Source organism: Perca flavescens, chromosome 7 (genome assembly GCF_004354835.1).
Source record: "Perca flavescens isolate YP-PL-M2 chromosome 7, PFLA_1.0, whole genome shotgun sequence".
In the NCBI taxonomy this organism is placed as follows: domain Eukaryota; kingdom Metazoa; phylum Chordata; class Actinopteri; order Perciformes; family Percidae; genus Perca; species Perca flavescens.
Window position 1 is genome coordinate 18,394,571 of NC_041337.1, and position 17,367 is coordinate 18,411,937.

A 17,367-nucleotide genomic window follows, 5' to 3' on the forward strand; every position below is an offset into this window, starting at 1 on the left:
GTTTACCCAGGCTAGTATATCATAGCTCCCTAAATCTTAACAAAGCTACCGATTTCCATTTAATGCATTTTTGTGAATTTTAGGGATCTCCTTAGGAGGAGCTGCTAGCTAGGCTATGTGTCCCATTTAATCCTATGGGAAAAGATCGTAGCTACACTTTCAGCATAACTATCTATATTTACAGTTTTAATTTCGTCACAATATGTATATCACAGCTCCTTAAGGTCTTAACAAAGCTAACATTTTTGTCTGATTTCAATTTAATGTATTTTTGTGAATTATATATATAGTATATATATATATAGTTGATTTCTCGCATAAAAAATTCTCAGAAGTGAATTTAGTGGTAAAACAGCAGATGAACAATTTCTGAGATCTGCGCGACCTATTCAGAAGACTAACTGTCCTCAGATCAGATAGTGGCCTATGTTGGGGCTTTACAAAGATAACAAATAAGGAGGAGTTGAGAAGTTAACCTCAACTTTTAGCTTTGTTCAGATTGGCCCGTTTTCAGAGGCAGTTTAAAATTGTGAGATTTGCAGAGGAAAGAGGTGTCAATGGGATTTTGAGGTTCTATGTATGTCCTATTTACCCACCAAACTGTCATTATTCAACTATGACAAGGTAAAATCGGTTTTGCATTCTATCACCCCTTTAAACATAATGGCTTTCTATTGGAAGGAACAGAAATAAAGAGCTCTATTGGTGTTTCAATTCATACTTAGAGCAAGTAGGTACCATAACTGTTTTAAATAGTGAGGCTAATTGAAATGTAAGTATACATTTAAAAATACTGTTAGATATCCCTTACCTAAATATACTATCTCTTTATTTTAAGAAAGTTTCTCATTATTTTGAGATAATAAGTCATTATTTTAAGATGCAAACGTACAGCTAAGTCATTATTTTAATAAAGTTTCTCAATAGCCTATAGCTAATGATGACTTAGCTAAAGGATCTTTTTTTTCCCCATCAAATTCGCAGATATGTGACTCCATACATTTGCGACTCCTAACCGTTCTCTGACTTAATACATCCATCCATGCTCCTAACCATAAACTAAAACTACTCGTAAGTAAACATCAACCACGACTTGGAAAACATACTTTAGCACACCTGTTGAAATTGTACAAGCTGCAGGTGCTAGGATACACTCAAACCAGAATTCTGTTTATCTTTAAATCAAATCTTTAACTTCAAATTACTTTTCCCCAGTCTCCCTGCTACGTTATGTTCTCCGCCTATAAAGTAAGTTACTATACCGATATAACGTTGTTTGCTAAATAGTAATGCTATATTACCGCCGTTTTCTGTGGTTGAAGTCAAGGTTAGCTAAAGTTGAAGTGGTTTAAGGGCTAGCTAACCTTAGTAGGCAAAGTTAACATGCTATTTATTTATAAATATGAACTAGCTAGCTATCGCTAAGCTAGCTAGCTAGCTAGCTAAATGTTAAACTTACGTTACACTAAACTGTTGAAACTATCGCTAAATCACTGACTAAACCTGGCAGTTACCGTTATACTTACCATACACCCAATTATTTTGTTTTGTTTATTAACACTAGTTTCACTTTTTCTGCCTCATCTGTGCCAAGCTCTAATGCCTTAAGTCAGCTTTCTTCCTGTGCCGCCTAGCGGAACGCGGATACATGTAGAAACTAGCCATGTATATCTATGGAAACTAGCTAGCTAGCTAGCTAACTACCTAGCTAACGTTACTTGACTTGAGAAATATTTCTAGTATCACATTATGTTCAGGCCTGATACCACAACTTGCATTCATTCACTAACTCTTTTTAAAAGTGGATGAATTTAAATGGATACATGTAGGTCTATGTGTATGCTAGTTAAGGCTAATACTATTTTTAAATCTAGTTAATGCTATCATGTTCAGTCATTGTTTTCTGTGCTGGAGTAATGTGCACTGACAGCAGGGTCAGAGAAACCTATGCATAACTGGACAACATTATTTTTGGGGGTGCTCTAGTTAGGTATTTTGATGAAAGGTTTAACATCACATTTAACACAGGCCTATAACAGCCAGAACCTAGGGGGTCACATTACTGAAGGAATGGTAATGCCAGCACATAGGACTGAGTGATTTTGCTATAATCACAACTTATCATTACCTAAGACAGTAGGTTAATTGTCCTTTCTGGGTTTTTTTTTTCCCCAGTACCATCAGGATCAAATTAGCTTACTCCACTGCAAATGCAGCAAGCAGCTGCAGATGTCGCCTGCAGCTGTCCATTCTGTCCAGAATGCAGGACCAGGAAAATCTGGTTACTTGAATGGGCCACAAAAGAAATTCAGTGAAGAAGAACAGATGGCTCAGCAGGCCCGCCAAAAGATTCAAGCTCGTCTGAAAATGGCAAAGCTATTTCAGCAATACAGGTGAGAAAACCTTCAATTAGAATTCTTAAGCTCAAACAGATTCAAAGCTGTAATTACTGATATTCAAATATTCAGCTTTCATGACATTATATGACCAACGTTTAAATAAATAAATAAAGTTAAGTTCAAATTATCTTTTTCTAAATGTATTTAAAGTGTGCACAGGCAGAATATGACAGCGCTGAAACCTGATTGTTGTGATGTGAATTTTTTTAATTTAAAATTTGACTATTTACATGTCCAGATGAAGGATAGTGTTGGTTACAAGAAAAATATCAATAATAGAAACAATATGACCATTAGCTCTACAGTACCAAGCTTCTGGCTTTCTCACAGTGCAACACTTTGCCGCTTGCTTTCCACTTTGCTTACATTCCTCTACTGATATCCTTGTGTTTTCTTTTGCTAAATGTTATGGACAGCAGATCCTGGATACTTATAAATCTGTCGGACATTAATTTATTAAAGACACAGAAGGCTACAACCATAATTTTATTTTATTTTATTTTTTTGGGCTTTTCCTCCTTTAATGGATAGGACAGCTAGATATGAAAGGGGAGAGAGAGAGGGGGAAGACACGCAGGAAATCGTCACAGGTCGGACTCGAACCCTGGACTCCTGCGCCGAGGCACAAACCTCTCAGCACGAGCGCCCGCTCCACCAACTGATCCAACCCAGGCACCTACAACCATCATTTTTATAAGAATGATACCTCTTTACCATGGACTCATACAGTTGACAAGAGAATGCTAATACACGGCTAACTAGCACCAACAAGACTATTAAGAAACAGGTGCAAGGTCTAAGAATTAGAGCTTAGATCGGGCCCAAAAAATCAAGCCCGACCCTACCCGAGCCTGTGCACGTTGTGTCCGAGCCCGACCCGACACATTAACTGTAATTATGAGCCTGAGCCCGATTTAAACCTGACACTTTTTTAATACGCGGGCCGTTATAAATGACGTTCTCAACTACAATTCCGAGTTGTTTGAACTGCAGAAATCTGTTTAGAATTATCTTAATGAATAATGCAACAACAACGAAGCATGTAAACTGTGCTGTTTGTTTATTCAGAATGGAATGGATCGCAAATGGATCCGAATGAAGAAACATACAAAAATAAATAAATAACCTCGACCCTAGCTCCCTCAGCTGAATAGTGTGGGTAACAGATCAAGGCAGCAACATAATCAAAGCCTTGGAACCATATAGGAGACTTTCTTGTCTCGATCACCTAATTAATACTGTCCTTCGTCACGGTCTGCATGCTGACGCACTGGCTGACATCAGTGCTGCAGATGGGGGAGACACGATGTAGCACAGTTTACCTCAGTGCAGGACATTTAGCCTACCCAGAGCTACGGGAGAAGCTGGACAGGCATAACTTTCTCCCCACCAAATTAGGCTAATAAAGTAATGATTAAAAAAACATAAATGCTTGATCAAGGACCCGGCCGCCCCGAGGTTAGCAGCGGAAGCTCGGGCTCGGGCAGAGAATCTAAACTCTACTAATAATAAATAATTTTCCTGGGATTTGGGATGACAAATGACAGGAAGAGCCCAGTGCCCTGAGATTTGCGATGCTACTGGTTGGCCTGCACTGCCATCCAGGCAGGGCACCGACCCTTGTGCTTAGTAGGACACAGCTGTGGACAGATGCAAAATGAATTGGCAACAAACCTCTCCAACAAGCAATGTACAACTTGAGAACAGATTTGCACCACTGTTGCAGGACCATGGATCTCTATCAGATGACCTGTATGTATATCCTCTCATCCTCAGACAGCAGGGTGACAGTAATCCTTAAAGCAAAAGCCTACAGGGAAAGCTAATGGCTGGGCCTCAAACTCTGATTGTGGGTGACTTTGCTGTTTAACAGTAAAGGCATGAGCATTAAGAACTGTGACATGACAGAAAGAATCCCACATATTCTGGCTGCACATCCAACTGTGAAAAACATCATAGTGCACATTCTGTAGGGACCACTGAGAGTGTGAAAGAGCAATCAGAAGTACTAAAACAACTCTTTACTGATCAATCAAGTGATGTCAAGACTCAGCTCCCTAAATACCACCAGTCAGAAGAGGAGTTAAGAGATTCAGCAAGTTGTTGACTCTGAACACCTGGCTATCAACTTTATGTACCGTCCATACAGTGAGTGCACTTTATTGACAAATTAAAGTGTTTCTAGGATTACAGACATCTTTTAGGGCAGATGGTAACCTGAAATCAGAAGTTAAACAGTCTCCAAACCATTTTACTTCCTGCGTCACTAATCTGCTCCTTCCACCAAGGACAAGAGACAAGATGAATCAATACAACGACGAAGACATAACACGCCAGAAACCTTGAAGGGGAGCCCCCTTAGCCCCCGCCTGAAGAGAGTTTAATCCCCCCTCCTCGACAGCTTCAGAATCATCCTCTGTCTCCCCAGCCTGATGAAAGCACAGCACGTCCGTTACCACAACTGATTGTGTGCAAAATACAGCAAACTCTTACTGATATCTGTTGAGTCCAGTCCACAAGGACGATGGCACTCGTAAATGTTCCCAGGACAAGCCAGGACCCAGTGTGCCACTAGCTTTTTCTCTTCCTATCTTGATATGCAATAGAAAGTGAATGGTGCACCCTGCTCAGTCATCAAATCCAACTAATCTGTTAACATATTCCATGCCATGTTCAGTCTGCTCAACCTGGCTGTATAATAGTAGCAATGCTCCATTTCCACACCCAGTTCTCGTTAAGTCAGCCCCTCCAAACTTTTTGTATGAATGTTTTTCGGCCTGAAAGGAAAAGTGTTAGTGTTGCTGCTATATTTAAAGACAGCAGCAAGCAGTTATCATTTTGTGATTTTGCCTCCTTTGAATGCCTTTGCACTGTGTTGAATAGCACACTAAAAACCCTGCTGTGAAGAATTTACAGGTCCTGTCAAAGTTTTGTTGACAATTTAACTGCCCTGTCTAAAAGACAAAATTGTAGGAATTATGTGGTCTATTTAAAAGTTTCATCTGTTACTGCATGTAACACACAATACTTTTTTATTAACATCTTCCCTGAAAGCACCTTTATGGTTTGTTATAAGCAGATATGAGTTATTTTCCACATGAAAAAGGAATTTAATAGAAATTCAGTTCAGTAAAAATGTTCTAACAGCTCCCATCAACTGTTATGGCGTTTTTCCATTAAATGGTACCTGCTCGACTCGCCTCGACTTGACGCATTGTGCGTCCGTTTTCCATTGCAGATTTTAGTACCGCCTCAGCATGGCTGGTCATCATAGCGGCGCCGCAGTAAACTGCCGTGACTTAACACAATACACACAGAACGTCAAAGGTGTGTTGTTGTTGCCACAGCCAGAAGACACATTTTGTTTCAAATGAAGCTGGAGGCAGCAAAAAAACAACAACAGTTGGCTAAACTATTTAAAAATGGCGGGTTTGTTCAGGACACCCCCCTCTGTCGCTTTCACGTCACCTTTTGGTATCGCCTCAGCTTGGAACCTCGACTGAGTTGGTACTAAAAAATAGTACTTGTTGGCAAGTACCAGGTACTTTTTTTTTGTAATGGAAAACCAGAAAAGGCAAGTCGAGTTGAGGCGAGTCGAGCAGGTACCATGTAACGGAAAAGCGCCATTACACAGACATAAAGTACTGATGTGGTTAAGGGCTGTGAAGATTGAATGGTTTCTTTCTCAACCTTTATTGTGCGTCTGCTCCTCTACTGTGCTTGCTGGTGTTTACACTGATTCTACCTCTACCTTCTTTAGCTGATCTTGGTTTAGCACCCAAAGCAGTAGGGATAGTGGCCATACACCCTAAACCCTCAAGTGTAATCAAAGCTTTGCAACAGAAGTACTGTACGTGTTTGGCACGTCCACTTTATGTAAAATAATTGTTGTATTACTTGTTGTTCAACATCACAGGGCTCAGCTGATCTCCAATAAACATGATGTCACCGTAACCTCACACCCTCCGTCAAAGGAGGAAAAGATCTGCCTCACTGTGTATGAAAACAAGGTGAGACTAAGAGGACTAAGAAGCCGTGCTTTTTAATGACCAAGCTGAGAAACCCGTGAGATTATTTATTAATATGGTATTATTATGTTGTGGGTAGCAAGGAGTCGTGTGTGTGTGTGTGTGTGTGTGTGTGTGTGTGTGTGTGTGTGTGTGTGTGTGTGTGTGTGTGTGTGTGTGTGCATTTGCTCATGGCTGCAGTGATAACACTGACAATTTGCATACAACATTTCCTGCCCAACAGAAAGTTGTGCCACTCACTGTGAAGAACTGTGGTGTCAAAACGGTCACTTTAACTTTTTGGGCTTTTGACCTCGTGAAGAACATTTTCACTGTCAGAGACTGTCATGGAGACCTTATCCAGACTATGAAGCAACTCCCTCTTGGACCAGGTATGACGAAGACACACACAATCATATGCCCCACATTGTGGATATACACAAGGAGTAAAAACAAGCAGCATAGGTGGTGAATGTGACAAAACAAAGGCTCAAACAATGTGCATAGAAAATTAAAAATGGAAAAAACTGTTATAGAACGAGAGACAACAACTTTGAACTGTAGTCATAGTGAAGTAGTTTTGCAATTTTGCATAATTAATGTATTTGTCATTTTCTATCCAGTTGAGACAAGTCACTGTTAATATCTGTTCAATGCCTTTGCAAATTCCTCCAGTCATGTGTTAGGTTAGGCTAAGCACAGGCACAGTGCTATAGAAATATGACTATTATTGTGATTTCTTATTATCTAATAAAGGGAAAAAGCCACATTTTTAGATTGTCTCTAGCTTTGAAATATATAATTGTATCCATTACTGCATAATGTACCTGTTTATACTTAATTTCATCACCTTGTTTTCCTCCTATGCTCTTTCTAGGAGAGTCATACAAAATCAAGGTCCATTTCGACTCTGAGCATGCAGGCTTCTATGAACAGTTACTGGTCTTTCAAATTGAATCATACCAGCAGTCCTCAGATAAATTAGAGATTATGCGTATCTTGGAAGTCATACATCGGACATCATTTAGTGAAGAGCCCCTCCCTACAGCCACAACCTCAGTGAGCAACCTCCAAACAATGAATTGGACACCTGCTGAAGGGTATAACAAGTTATTATCATGTAATACTCATGTTATTTATGTTAGTATGTTGATAAAATTAGTGTATGAAATCATCCAGTAGAGTATATGTATTTATTTATTTATTACAGATTTGAGAATGTTAAAGGTCCCATGACATGGTGCTCTTTGGATGCTTTTATATAGACCTTAGTGGTCCCCTAATACTCAGTCCTTCCAGAAAAAGAGTTTTTTGTGATTGTTGCGGGCAAAAATCCTTGATAATGCGGCAAGTTTTCTTAAAAAATGTGATGGAATATGCGGGATATTTATGCAGTTTTATGCGATGAAATTGCGGGAACTTGCAAAAACTGCGGTTTGATGAAAAAGAGAAAAAAAAGTGATTCCCCCAACACCCTGCTTTTTGATGATGTTCACATTGCGTAATTACGTCACTTCATAACGTTCCCATGGCAACGGGAAAATGGCTGCTCTTGTGTGAAGTAAACGCAACATTTTTCAACTTTCTGCTAAGATATATGTGACTTTTTTGCAACGAAAATGCGGGGATTATGAAATCATGCAAGTCCCGCATATTTTGCGCAAAAATCAGCAATTTATGCGACGAAAGTGCGGCGTATCTGAAAAAATGACTTTGGCTGATTATGCATTGAATTATGCCATCGCATAATCGCGTTTTTCTGGAGGGACTGAATACTGTAAATGAAGTCTCTTTCCCAAAATTCAGCCTTACGCCTTCACACTGGCAGTTGAAATCAGCTCCGATACGGCTTTGAAACGGCCGGAAGTCATTCATTTCCTATGGAGATTCGCTTACCGCATGCGAATGGGTCCGAATGAGTGCGGTGCGAAAGAAATCGTGTCAGTTGGTCATCCGGATGCGTTCAAAAAATGTAACTCTTGCGAAAAGCTATGGACAGTTCCTATCCGACGGAAGTTAGCGTTGCTATGGTACTGATAAACAAACCTGCTAATGCTAATTGGTTAGCTAGCAACAGACGTCTAACTATTGACATTATACCGCTATATCACATTTAACCGACGTGACATGTCAACGTCCTGGGCAACTTTACTCCACGCAGCATCCTTTCTATTTATAGCTGTATAAGAGAGGTCAGAGAGAATCGGACATTCAGACACTTATCAGTCCTTCTAGTTGTTCTGACATTATTGTAAATCGCTTCCGAAGCTTTTCAACGGTGTAGTACGACGTCCGCTGGGGGCGTATTGCGTATTACGGAGCTGATTTCAACTGCCAGTGTGAAGGCGGCGTTAGTGCAGAATTACAGCCACTAGAGCCAGTCCCACAATGAGCTTTCCTTAGTATGTGCCATTTCTGTGTCTGTAGCTATTGAGGAGTGGGGGTGTGGCCTTGACCAACTGCCACTTTGCTTGTTTGAAAGCCATGATGTCTCTTTCTCATGAGTGGGCCATTTTCAGACAAAAATCAAATGTAAAGAAATGATCATTAAAGGTTGAATGTAAAAGAGTTTTATATTGTGTTCTGGTAGCCCTCTGACAGCATTCATTCACATGGAACACCGTGTCAGTCATCCCAATTTACATCCAGCAGATTGTAATACGTATTGGTCAGTAGTATTATTATTAGTCATCTAAGTTATTACCATCCTGTGTTCTGTCTTTGGTTTTCCACTCCAGTGTTGGATTGACGTGGCTTAAGCTTGTGGTGCCTTTGAAGGGTTATCCGATGCCCGATAATATGAAAGACCCCAAGAAAGCTGACATGTATGTATTTTCACATGCACATACACCCTAAATTGGATGTGAACATAATTTGTACCAGATTTTATTTAGTGTATTAAGGTAAACCAATTCAAGTGATCACCCAGCCTTTTGGCAAATTGTAAATATTGAATATATGATCAATGTCTTTATTATTCAAGTAAAGGAAAAGGTGTCTATCATTAAATAATGACTTATCTAGTAGTCTCAGTCCACCTTAAGCAAAGAGTTGGAAATGTTACATAAACAGTGGGTGGAAATACTACATCTCAAGCTAACTTGTCTAGGCTGATCTGTAGTAAGTAAAAGGCAACAGAAAATGACACAATGAGCCATATGCTTTCAAGGCAGGAAACATGTTTGCTGTTCCTGTAGAAGTTATTCAATTTTGTATATGTCACTGGGATCTCTTTAGGGACCTGGAAAAGATGCCTCTGAACTGGGGGACCTACTGCCGGAGGTTCCAAATGCTGCTGCATGTGGAAGAGCTCCAGTTGAAGACAGATATTGAGAAATTCAACCAGAATGCGAAAATGTTTAGACACAAAAGCAACGCATTCCTTCTCATTCTGCAGGTGATGTGCCTCACACACACACACAATAAAACATAAAGACTGACAACTGCTATTGTTTTGGCCTTTTGGAACTCTGAATGAAACCGTAAATTACACATACATTTTTTTTTGTCACCAGCTTGCAGGTGTCTTTAAGAACTCACCAATGAGGCTGTTGGGGAACAATGTGCTGGTGACTGCTTTAAACCAGCCAGGAGTTTTTGAAAATAAAATATACAATGGCTGGGTCCATCATGTGGATGCAGAGCATGTCTACCTGCAATTCAGTGAAGAGTAAGAACAGTCACTTGTTTAAAAACAAGAATGGGTCAAATGGGATTCAATGATGAATCCCTGAAGACACTGCCACAAAGATTATTTTCATTGTTTGGTGGCGTATTTGTCCAATTAAGTCAAAATGCACACTCATCTTTGTATTGCTGTAGATTAAAATCAACTAAATAATGAGATAGATCTGTATAACTGCTTGCTGCTCTAAGCACCTAACTACCACACATAATTACATGTAAATTTGAATGCAGGTTCCTGAATTGTTTCAAGGAGGGCACGAGGTACCGATTTAACTTCTATCTCGGCCGTATGCCCCTGCGTATCCAGCATAGAGCAGTGCAGCTGGCATACACGAGCAGACTGAAGGAGGTGCTGTTCCCTACTGGACGATTTTCTTCTCACCATTCACATCTACACAGGTCAGACTACCTTAAGGTCAAGAATCCAAGGAAAACATTGAAAACGTGATCAGACAAGGTCATACTTAAGTATTGTGTGCCTTTTATCCCATCCGTCCCTAAAATTCAGTTTTCCCTGTGCATGTAAACATACCTGCATGTTTCTCAGCTCTGAAATCATTCATTTGCACCTATTTCTCCCTGTCCTTAGACTGGTAGAACTTGGGGACAACCCAGAGCAGCAAAAGGCGGTTCAACACATTGTAGCTGCTTCGGCAAAACCTGCCCCCTACCTGGTATTTGGTCCACCTGGCACAGGTACTGTGTGTGTGTGTGTGTGTGTGTGTGTGTGTGTGTGTGTGTGTGTGTGTGTGTGTGTGTGTGTGTGTGTATCCTGATGCTTAAGTATTGATTTGTATCTACAGTAATAATAAATAATGTATATTTACATGTATTGGTCAGGCAAAACAGTGACTTTGGTGGAAGCCATCAAGCGGATAGTGGAAACGCAGCCCTCATGCAACATCCTGGTTTGCGCTCCTTCCAACAGTGCAACTGATCATCTCTTTGAGAAGATTCTGGAAGGAAAGATAGGAGAGCACGAGGTGTATCGCTTGTTCGCCCTAAGCTGCCCTGTGAGAAATATTCCCCAAAATATAAAGGTCAGGATTCTTTTCAAAAGAATACATCATACATAAACAAACCTGTACATTAGCCTAAAGACAACACACATATTTGGCTAGAAGTCACATTTACCACACTCTCAAACAAGGATGGTTTATGAAAATCTACAAAGACATATCAGTACATAGTAGTTCTCCACCCCCATCAAATATCATCATCATTTTTGTTACTAAGTTACAAATTTAATTTGGGCTCTGCATATCTATGTATACTGTGTGTTTTTGTCTATATTAATGCGTATGTTTTCTAGTCTTGCTGCAACCTGAACCGCAAAACAAACACACTTATGATGCCCCCTAAAGAGGAGCTGATGAAGTATAAGATCATGGCCACCACCCTGCTAACTGCAGGAAGGTACAGTACATTCTTACATGTGTTATAATTCTCTTTAAATAGCCAATTTTTCACAACAGATACGTATTTTGACATTTTACAGTGTTGCCTGTGTCACCCTACTGGCTAACGCAAGCAAAAGCTGAGCTATAGTTCAATTTAGCATTATGTTGAGTGTAATCTTTTATACATTGAATGTTTTTCAAACTACATCAATTCAAATTACTTCAGATCCACTCGAAGTACAATTATCAATTCAATGCAACTTTCTGTGCAGTAAATATTTACTTAGCAAGCCTGTTTCATGTGAACATGTCATTCCCTATTTAACACTTGTGCAGTTGTTCTTAGAGTGCTTTGTTTTGGGTCTGTTATGCTCACAGACATCTTACATTACATTCATACAAGTTCCAGTTTACCTTAAAGCCCAGTTCAGACTGCTAACACTTAAGAAAGTTAGAGAACCTTTGTATCAATAACTGCAATTCCTTTACCTAAATATTAATTCTCTCTCTCTCTCTCTCTCTCTCTCTCTCTCTCTAGGCTAGTGACAGGAGGGATTCCTGTAGATCATTACACTTATATATTTGTGGATGAGGCAGGCCAGGCTACAGAAACAGAGTGTATCGTCCCTATAGCAGGTGACAAGCAAGCTGAGCGTGTTTAACATTACAGTATTTAATATTCTGTATGAGAATTAATGACCTTAATGTTTCTGTTTGCTCCAAAGGTTTACTGAAACAGAAATGCCAGTTAGTGCTAGCTGGAGACCCTAAACAGTTAGGCGCCATCATCACATCCAGAGTGGCAGAGAAACATGGCTTGGGTGAGCACTGTGTATACCTTTTTATATATACTGTAGGTCAAGTGTTTGATGTATCAAATGTTTATTTAATGCAAAATCAGAGAATAATAGCAAAAGTTGAAGCAACTAACTCAACAGATCCTGAACTAAGGGATCACTTGCTCACTTATGTACTATCCATTTAATGCCTGTACCTAAGGAAGTTTAAAGACATTTATTCTGTGCAGGTGTGTCCCTGTTGGAGCGTCTGATGAACGATATCAACCTTTACAGGTCACATGAGACACACGGGTTTAACAACCGTTTTGTAACCAAATTACTGAGGAACTACAGGTGTGGTAGTGGTGATGCTTACATTTGTTGCTTTTTCTTCTTGCAATGTTACTTTTAAATAGGGTTGGGTATTGTTTGGTTTTTTTCCGATACCGGTCCTAAAACGATACTTTTCAAACGGTGCCGGTGCCTAAACTTTGCATTGATACTTTAAAATAAAGAAGAGCATGGCATGTGTATTGCTAATGCCATATGGTCCAATTTTAATTATTTATTTAAAATGTAATAACAATTACTTATACCAAAAACTTATTTCACCAGTCAACTGCAGTTGACAAAAAGAACCACTAGATGACAAAAGGGTATTTTACATAACATTGAATGCACCACCAGCTTTCCAACTGTAATTGAACGTACCATTAAGGCCCGTCTGTGTTGTTTCTCCAACAAATCTGAGAGCATTTCCAGTGTGTATGGTGCAGCTACTCTCTGGTGTTGGAATCCTTTCCAGTGAAATACTGCCATACTTTACACTGTTTTAACCCTATTTAAGCCAGCTATTAGCTAACGGTAGGCTATCCTTACCTGCTGCGTAGTGTAATGTTAACTGGCGTCACATGCAGCAATGCTTCTGTTGCCTCTGATCTCCGTTTCAGAGCACCAGACCAGATAGCAGGGCAGACATATAGGTGGCACAAAAATGAGGCACCGAAATCTGCGTTGCTATTTGGCCCGGTCGTTTAGGAAAGGGTTTCGGTACACAACCCCACTTTTAAACCCTCTCTGTGATACCTCCATTCACTTGTCTATGCATTGTCTCAACATGTCCCTGGTTCACTTTTATTTTTTTAAAGGGCTTCTTTCCTCTTCACTCTCTCTCAGGTCCCATCCTGCAATTCTGAAAATTCCCAATGAGCTCTTTTATAATGGAGAACTTCAGCCTTATGCTCATAAAGAGAAATGCAATTCATATCGCAAATGGGAACACCTGCCCAAGAAAGTAATGTCCACACACACACACACACACACACACACACACACACACACAAGGGGCAATCCTCTCCACCTCTATTCTAATTTGTTTCTCCTTGTCTCAGGGTTTCCCTTTGATCTTCCATGGAGTGGCAGGTACCAATGAACGTGACGCCAGCAGCCCCTCTGTTTACAACATGGCAGAGGTGGAGGTGTTGAAGGAATACTTAAAAACCCTCGTTGATCATCTTAAAAGAAAGGGTGTGACCAAAATTCAACCGAGAGAGATTGGTATCATTGCCCCATACAGAAAACAAGTGAGTATGTTAATACAATAATCCATGGATATATCATTAGACCTGGATATGGCACTGCAAATCAGAGGCCAAGCGCCATACAACACAAAAATAATCCCAGATGGCCCAAAGTACATTTTCCCTATAGACCTCAATTATGAAAACACATATTTAAAACCGCTGACAGGACACCTGAAATGGCAAGCAATGTCAATTATTATTAATTATTACTCTTTGTATTATAAAACATTTATGTGTCATATTTGTAACACTTTTCCAGAGCCTCGAAAAGTTTTTTTTTGTGATGATATCGCCTCAGTGTAAAGTCTATGAGATAAAGAGACTAAGGCTTTTTACCGTACGTGCAGTGCAACTTTACTACGCAATCTATGCAATAATTCATTTAGCAATACAACACTGCTAAAGTGATAGTTGCATATGTCACGGCATAACCACAACCCTGGAAAAACTTGATACTGTCGTTACATCTAGGGGCTTCCAGAGTTTTGGCTGCCCGTGCATTTGAATACTCTGCTTGCCAGCCACAGGTAAAGTGGATGGGCCTATCTGTCGTCCTTTGGCTCTGCTGCTCCGCTCCATTTACCCGACCAGCTCAGTTCTAGGTCTGGCGCTGATCAGCCTCGATGCTCCGTTTACAGTTAATTTGTAGACATTTAAGATGCGGACAAATAACATTAACGCAACTTAGTGGGGGGAAGAGGATTCCTTCCTCCCGTCATTCAGAAACACATGTCCTTCCTCTCCGACTGTTCCTCCTACAGCTCTGTGATGCAGGTAAGCCACACCCACCTCAGCCTCGTGACCAATAGGTGGATTGTGCCTGGACAAATGTAGGTTTGAGTTTGATCAAACCCTGTAATGACCAACACTTCATCTGGTGAGGGTAATCCTGTTAATATCATCCTATTTTTGTGTGCCGACAGGTGGAGAAAATCCAGAAAGCCCTTAAAACAGACAAAGATCTCATGAAGATAAACTTGGAAAACGTATTGGTATGGAGATAGAAAGTGATTTGTGGTTTGTTGCGAAACATGTTTGAGAGACATTTTTGAACTGCATTAATAAACAGACCTTACATTTATATTTTTCATAGGTTGGTTCAGTGGAGCAGTTTCAGGGTAAAGAGTTCAACGTGATTCTGGTGTCTACGGTGCGCAGCAATCCCAAACTGACTGCACACAAGCAAAGATTCACTATAGGCTTTGTTGATAATGAGAAGGTGAGAAACATTACACAAACACGCAATAACTCGAGCAATATATGATGTTCATACGATTCGATTCGATTTTCCCCCCCTTCCATTTAAAACAAAATAACTGCGAACTGTAAATATATTTTAAAAATATATTTTTATTATATTTAATTAAAGTGCATCAATATAAACAAAATTGCAAAGGCAAACCCTTTCTCTAAGTGAAAAGTCACTGTGCAGTGTGCAACAAAGATTGTTAAACATCCAAATTATTTATACTGTATTTGGATTAAAAAAATCGATTTTTTGAAAATATGAATCGATTTGACCTACCAACTCGATTTTTAAATCCAATCGATTTTTTTCCCAGCCCTACATGCGAGATAGCCATAATAAATTAGATGCTCCTTTTAGAATTTTGAGCACCTTGCTACAAACACTTCCATATCAATGAAAAGAAATTAATTTCCATGAAACTACTAACGTCCACAATGGTCGAACCAGCAGATCAATTCACGGACTAACATTTATACACGCACACTAACTGAAACTATCTCCTCAGAGGTTCAACGTGGCAATGACACGAGCACGAGCCTTGCTGATTGTGGTTGGAGACCCAAGAGTCTTGAAAACTGACCAAATCTGGAACAAGTAAGGCATCAGTCTAAATCTCTTTTAGTGGAGAAGGATGATTTGGACCAAAACACATCTAACTCTGACTCATACACTGACTTCTCTTTTTAGATTAATCTATTACTGCTTCCAACAAGGGGCTTATCGTGGCATTATAGTCTCTGATGCAGAGGAAGAGGAAAGTCCATTGACTGATGCACACTCACCGAGCCTCTGGTAATATGCACATTCACACATACTCACACACACATTTGAGTCTTTCTTTTGTCCAAAAATCGTCTTGAAGACTAATGGATGTTTGGGTTGTCTTTCCACCTTTGATCCACACCCCACAGTGAAGAAGGACTCAACAGCAGCTGGACCCCTGTTGAAAGAACCAACAGACCTTGCACACTCATCTCTCTCTGCTCTAGTATTTAACATAAAAATAAAGAAGTGGTTGAGAAATTGAGAACTAAGTGTGCAGTTGACTCAGGACAGAACTGTCTGTCTTAAAGCATATCTACAATTGTATTTTATTTAAATTCTACAAACATTTCTAATGGTACATAAATAGAATTAGAGTGATACGTTTCCTATTAGATTGACTTTGTAAGTATCTCCTATCTAACAAATCTACCAACATCATTAGAGAGTTATGTTAAACTGGGCTATAGATATCTTTCGTCTTGTTCAGACTAACCTAAAATGAACAAGATTGCTTCACAAAAATATAGACTGACTAATTTTAAGACCAAAAAGTTTGTAGGAAATTCTGCTGGATGCGTGTCTTTTCGCCGACATCCATTTCCTTCTGCTTTCTTTGTGTTGGAATTTAAAACTCTGCATAGGTGTGATGGCATAATAATCCATGACGATGTACACTGCCGACGGTGTAGTCTATCCACACGTTAGAGTCACACAGTGACAGTCTCCTTCGGTAGGTTATCCATGGCACAATCCACTCGTCATACAAGGGGAAATTTGTCTTGGACACAGTGCTTCACATAAAAAAACAACATGAAAACACCTTAAAACATAAGAGACATTTGACTATTGTAGGAATTTGTGCACTCAAAAATAAAGATTATAAGAGGGAATTCTAAATTTTTATTTTGCACAACTCCAAGATGAAATGTTTTATCCAGCCACATAAATCATATTAGCGTATGTACTATAATAGAGAAATAGTCCTCCTTGTGGGCTACACAAGAGAGTTCAATTATGAATTTGCAAAGGTCTTTTTAGGGTTAAGTGACTGAGATGCATCACACACTTTTGGACACACATAACATTTACCGTAACTACAAGTAATAAACACTACAATTACATTTGACAAACAAGACACAAGGAAAAGGGGAAACTGGTACACAAGGCTATATAATGAGTGAAGGTTTTGTAGACTACTTGTTTGCTATCTTCTCGTGGAATCCGAAGTTAGATGTGTTCACAAACGTGCTGGGGTGATGAGTATGTTGACCGGTCAGGATTTAAAAAGTTCCCATTGGAAGGCTCTCCTAGTTTCTTAACTGGTGAAACTGGCTCTTAGAGGTGAGTAATGATGTTCAATGATGATGATGGATCTTTCTCCAAGTGGCACTAACAGCTCACACTGGGGTGTGATCTGGTCTTTCCATCTTGATGGCTCTTAAGGGATCAAAGGTTGTTTAGGTCAGCGGTCTGCTTTTTGTGATGGTGTAGGAGAAAA

At 39.7% G+C, this 17,367-nt stretch overlaps 2 protein-coding genes across 9 annotated transcripts in view; one reads left to right on the forward strand and one right to left on the reverse strand.

Moving 5' to 3' along the window:
• fkbpl (FKBP prolyl isomerase like) overlaps window positions 1–1,724 on the reverse strand; it is a 56,768-nt gene extending 55,044 nt beyond the window's left edge. For 5 of the 6 annotated variants that reach the window (XM_028582299.1, XM_028582298.1, XM_028582292.1 and 2 more), the window contains exon 1: window positions 1,527–1,724. The gene's annotated coding sequence lies outside the window, so the exon portion shown is untranslated. Of the gene's footprint in view, window positions 1–1,301; window positions 1,320–1,526 lie in introns of those variants that run through there. The other variant, XM_028582297.1, reaches the window with a different exon arrangement.
• LOC114558337 (putative helicase mov-10-B.1) lies at window positions 996–17,314 on the forward strand. 3 transcript variants are annotated; one of them, XM_028582272.1, is made up of 23 exons: window positions 996–1,071; window positions 1,216–1,248; window positions 2,176–2,393; window positions 6,316–6,409; window positions 6,651–6,798; window positions 7,284–7,506; window positions 9,145–9,231; window positions 9,644–9,803; window positions 9,922–10,076; window positions 10,325–10,492; window positions 10,683–10,789; window positions 10,934–11,133; window positions 11,406–11,509; window positions 12,032–12,129; window positions 12,219–12,314; window positions 12,521–12,626; window positions 13,449–13,566; window positions 13,664–13,855; window positions 14,779–14,847; window positions 14,949–15,074; window positions 15,610–15,698; window positions 15,792–15,896; window positions 16,016–17,314. In XM_028582272.1, the coding sequence occupies exons 2-23, from the start codon at window positions 1,231–1,233 to the stop codon at window positions 16,098–16,100; spliced, it is 2,766 nt and encodes a 921-aa protein (XP_028438073.1). In that variant the 5' UTR covers window positions 996–1,071; window positions 1,216–1,230; the 3' UTR covers window positions 16,101–17,314. The 3 variants fall into 3 exon arrangements, with proteins under 3 accessions (XP_028438073.1, XP_028438072.1, XP_028438075.1); XM_028582271.1 differs by lacking the exon at window positions 996–1,071 and having other exon boundaries at window positions 1,082–1,248; XM_028582274.1 differs by lacking the exon at window positions 996–1,071 and having other exon boundaries at window positions 1,082–1,248; window positions 16,021–16,101.
• The last annotated feature ends 53 nt before the right edge of the window (window positions 17,315–17,367 follow it).

Excerpts from the sequence above, each read along its gene's own strand:
- LOC114558337 (XM_028582272.1), top strand. Across the intron at positions 6,799-7,283 it reads GCAACTCCCTCTTGGACCAG|GAGAGTCATACAAAATCAAG; the intron begins GTATGACGAAGA and ends TGCTCTTTCTAG. Across the intron at positions 10,790-10,933 it reads ATTTGGTCCACCTGGCACAG|GCAAAACAGTGACTTTGGTG; the intron begins GTACTGTGTGTG and ends TGTATTGGTCAG.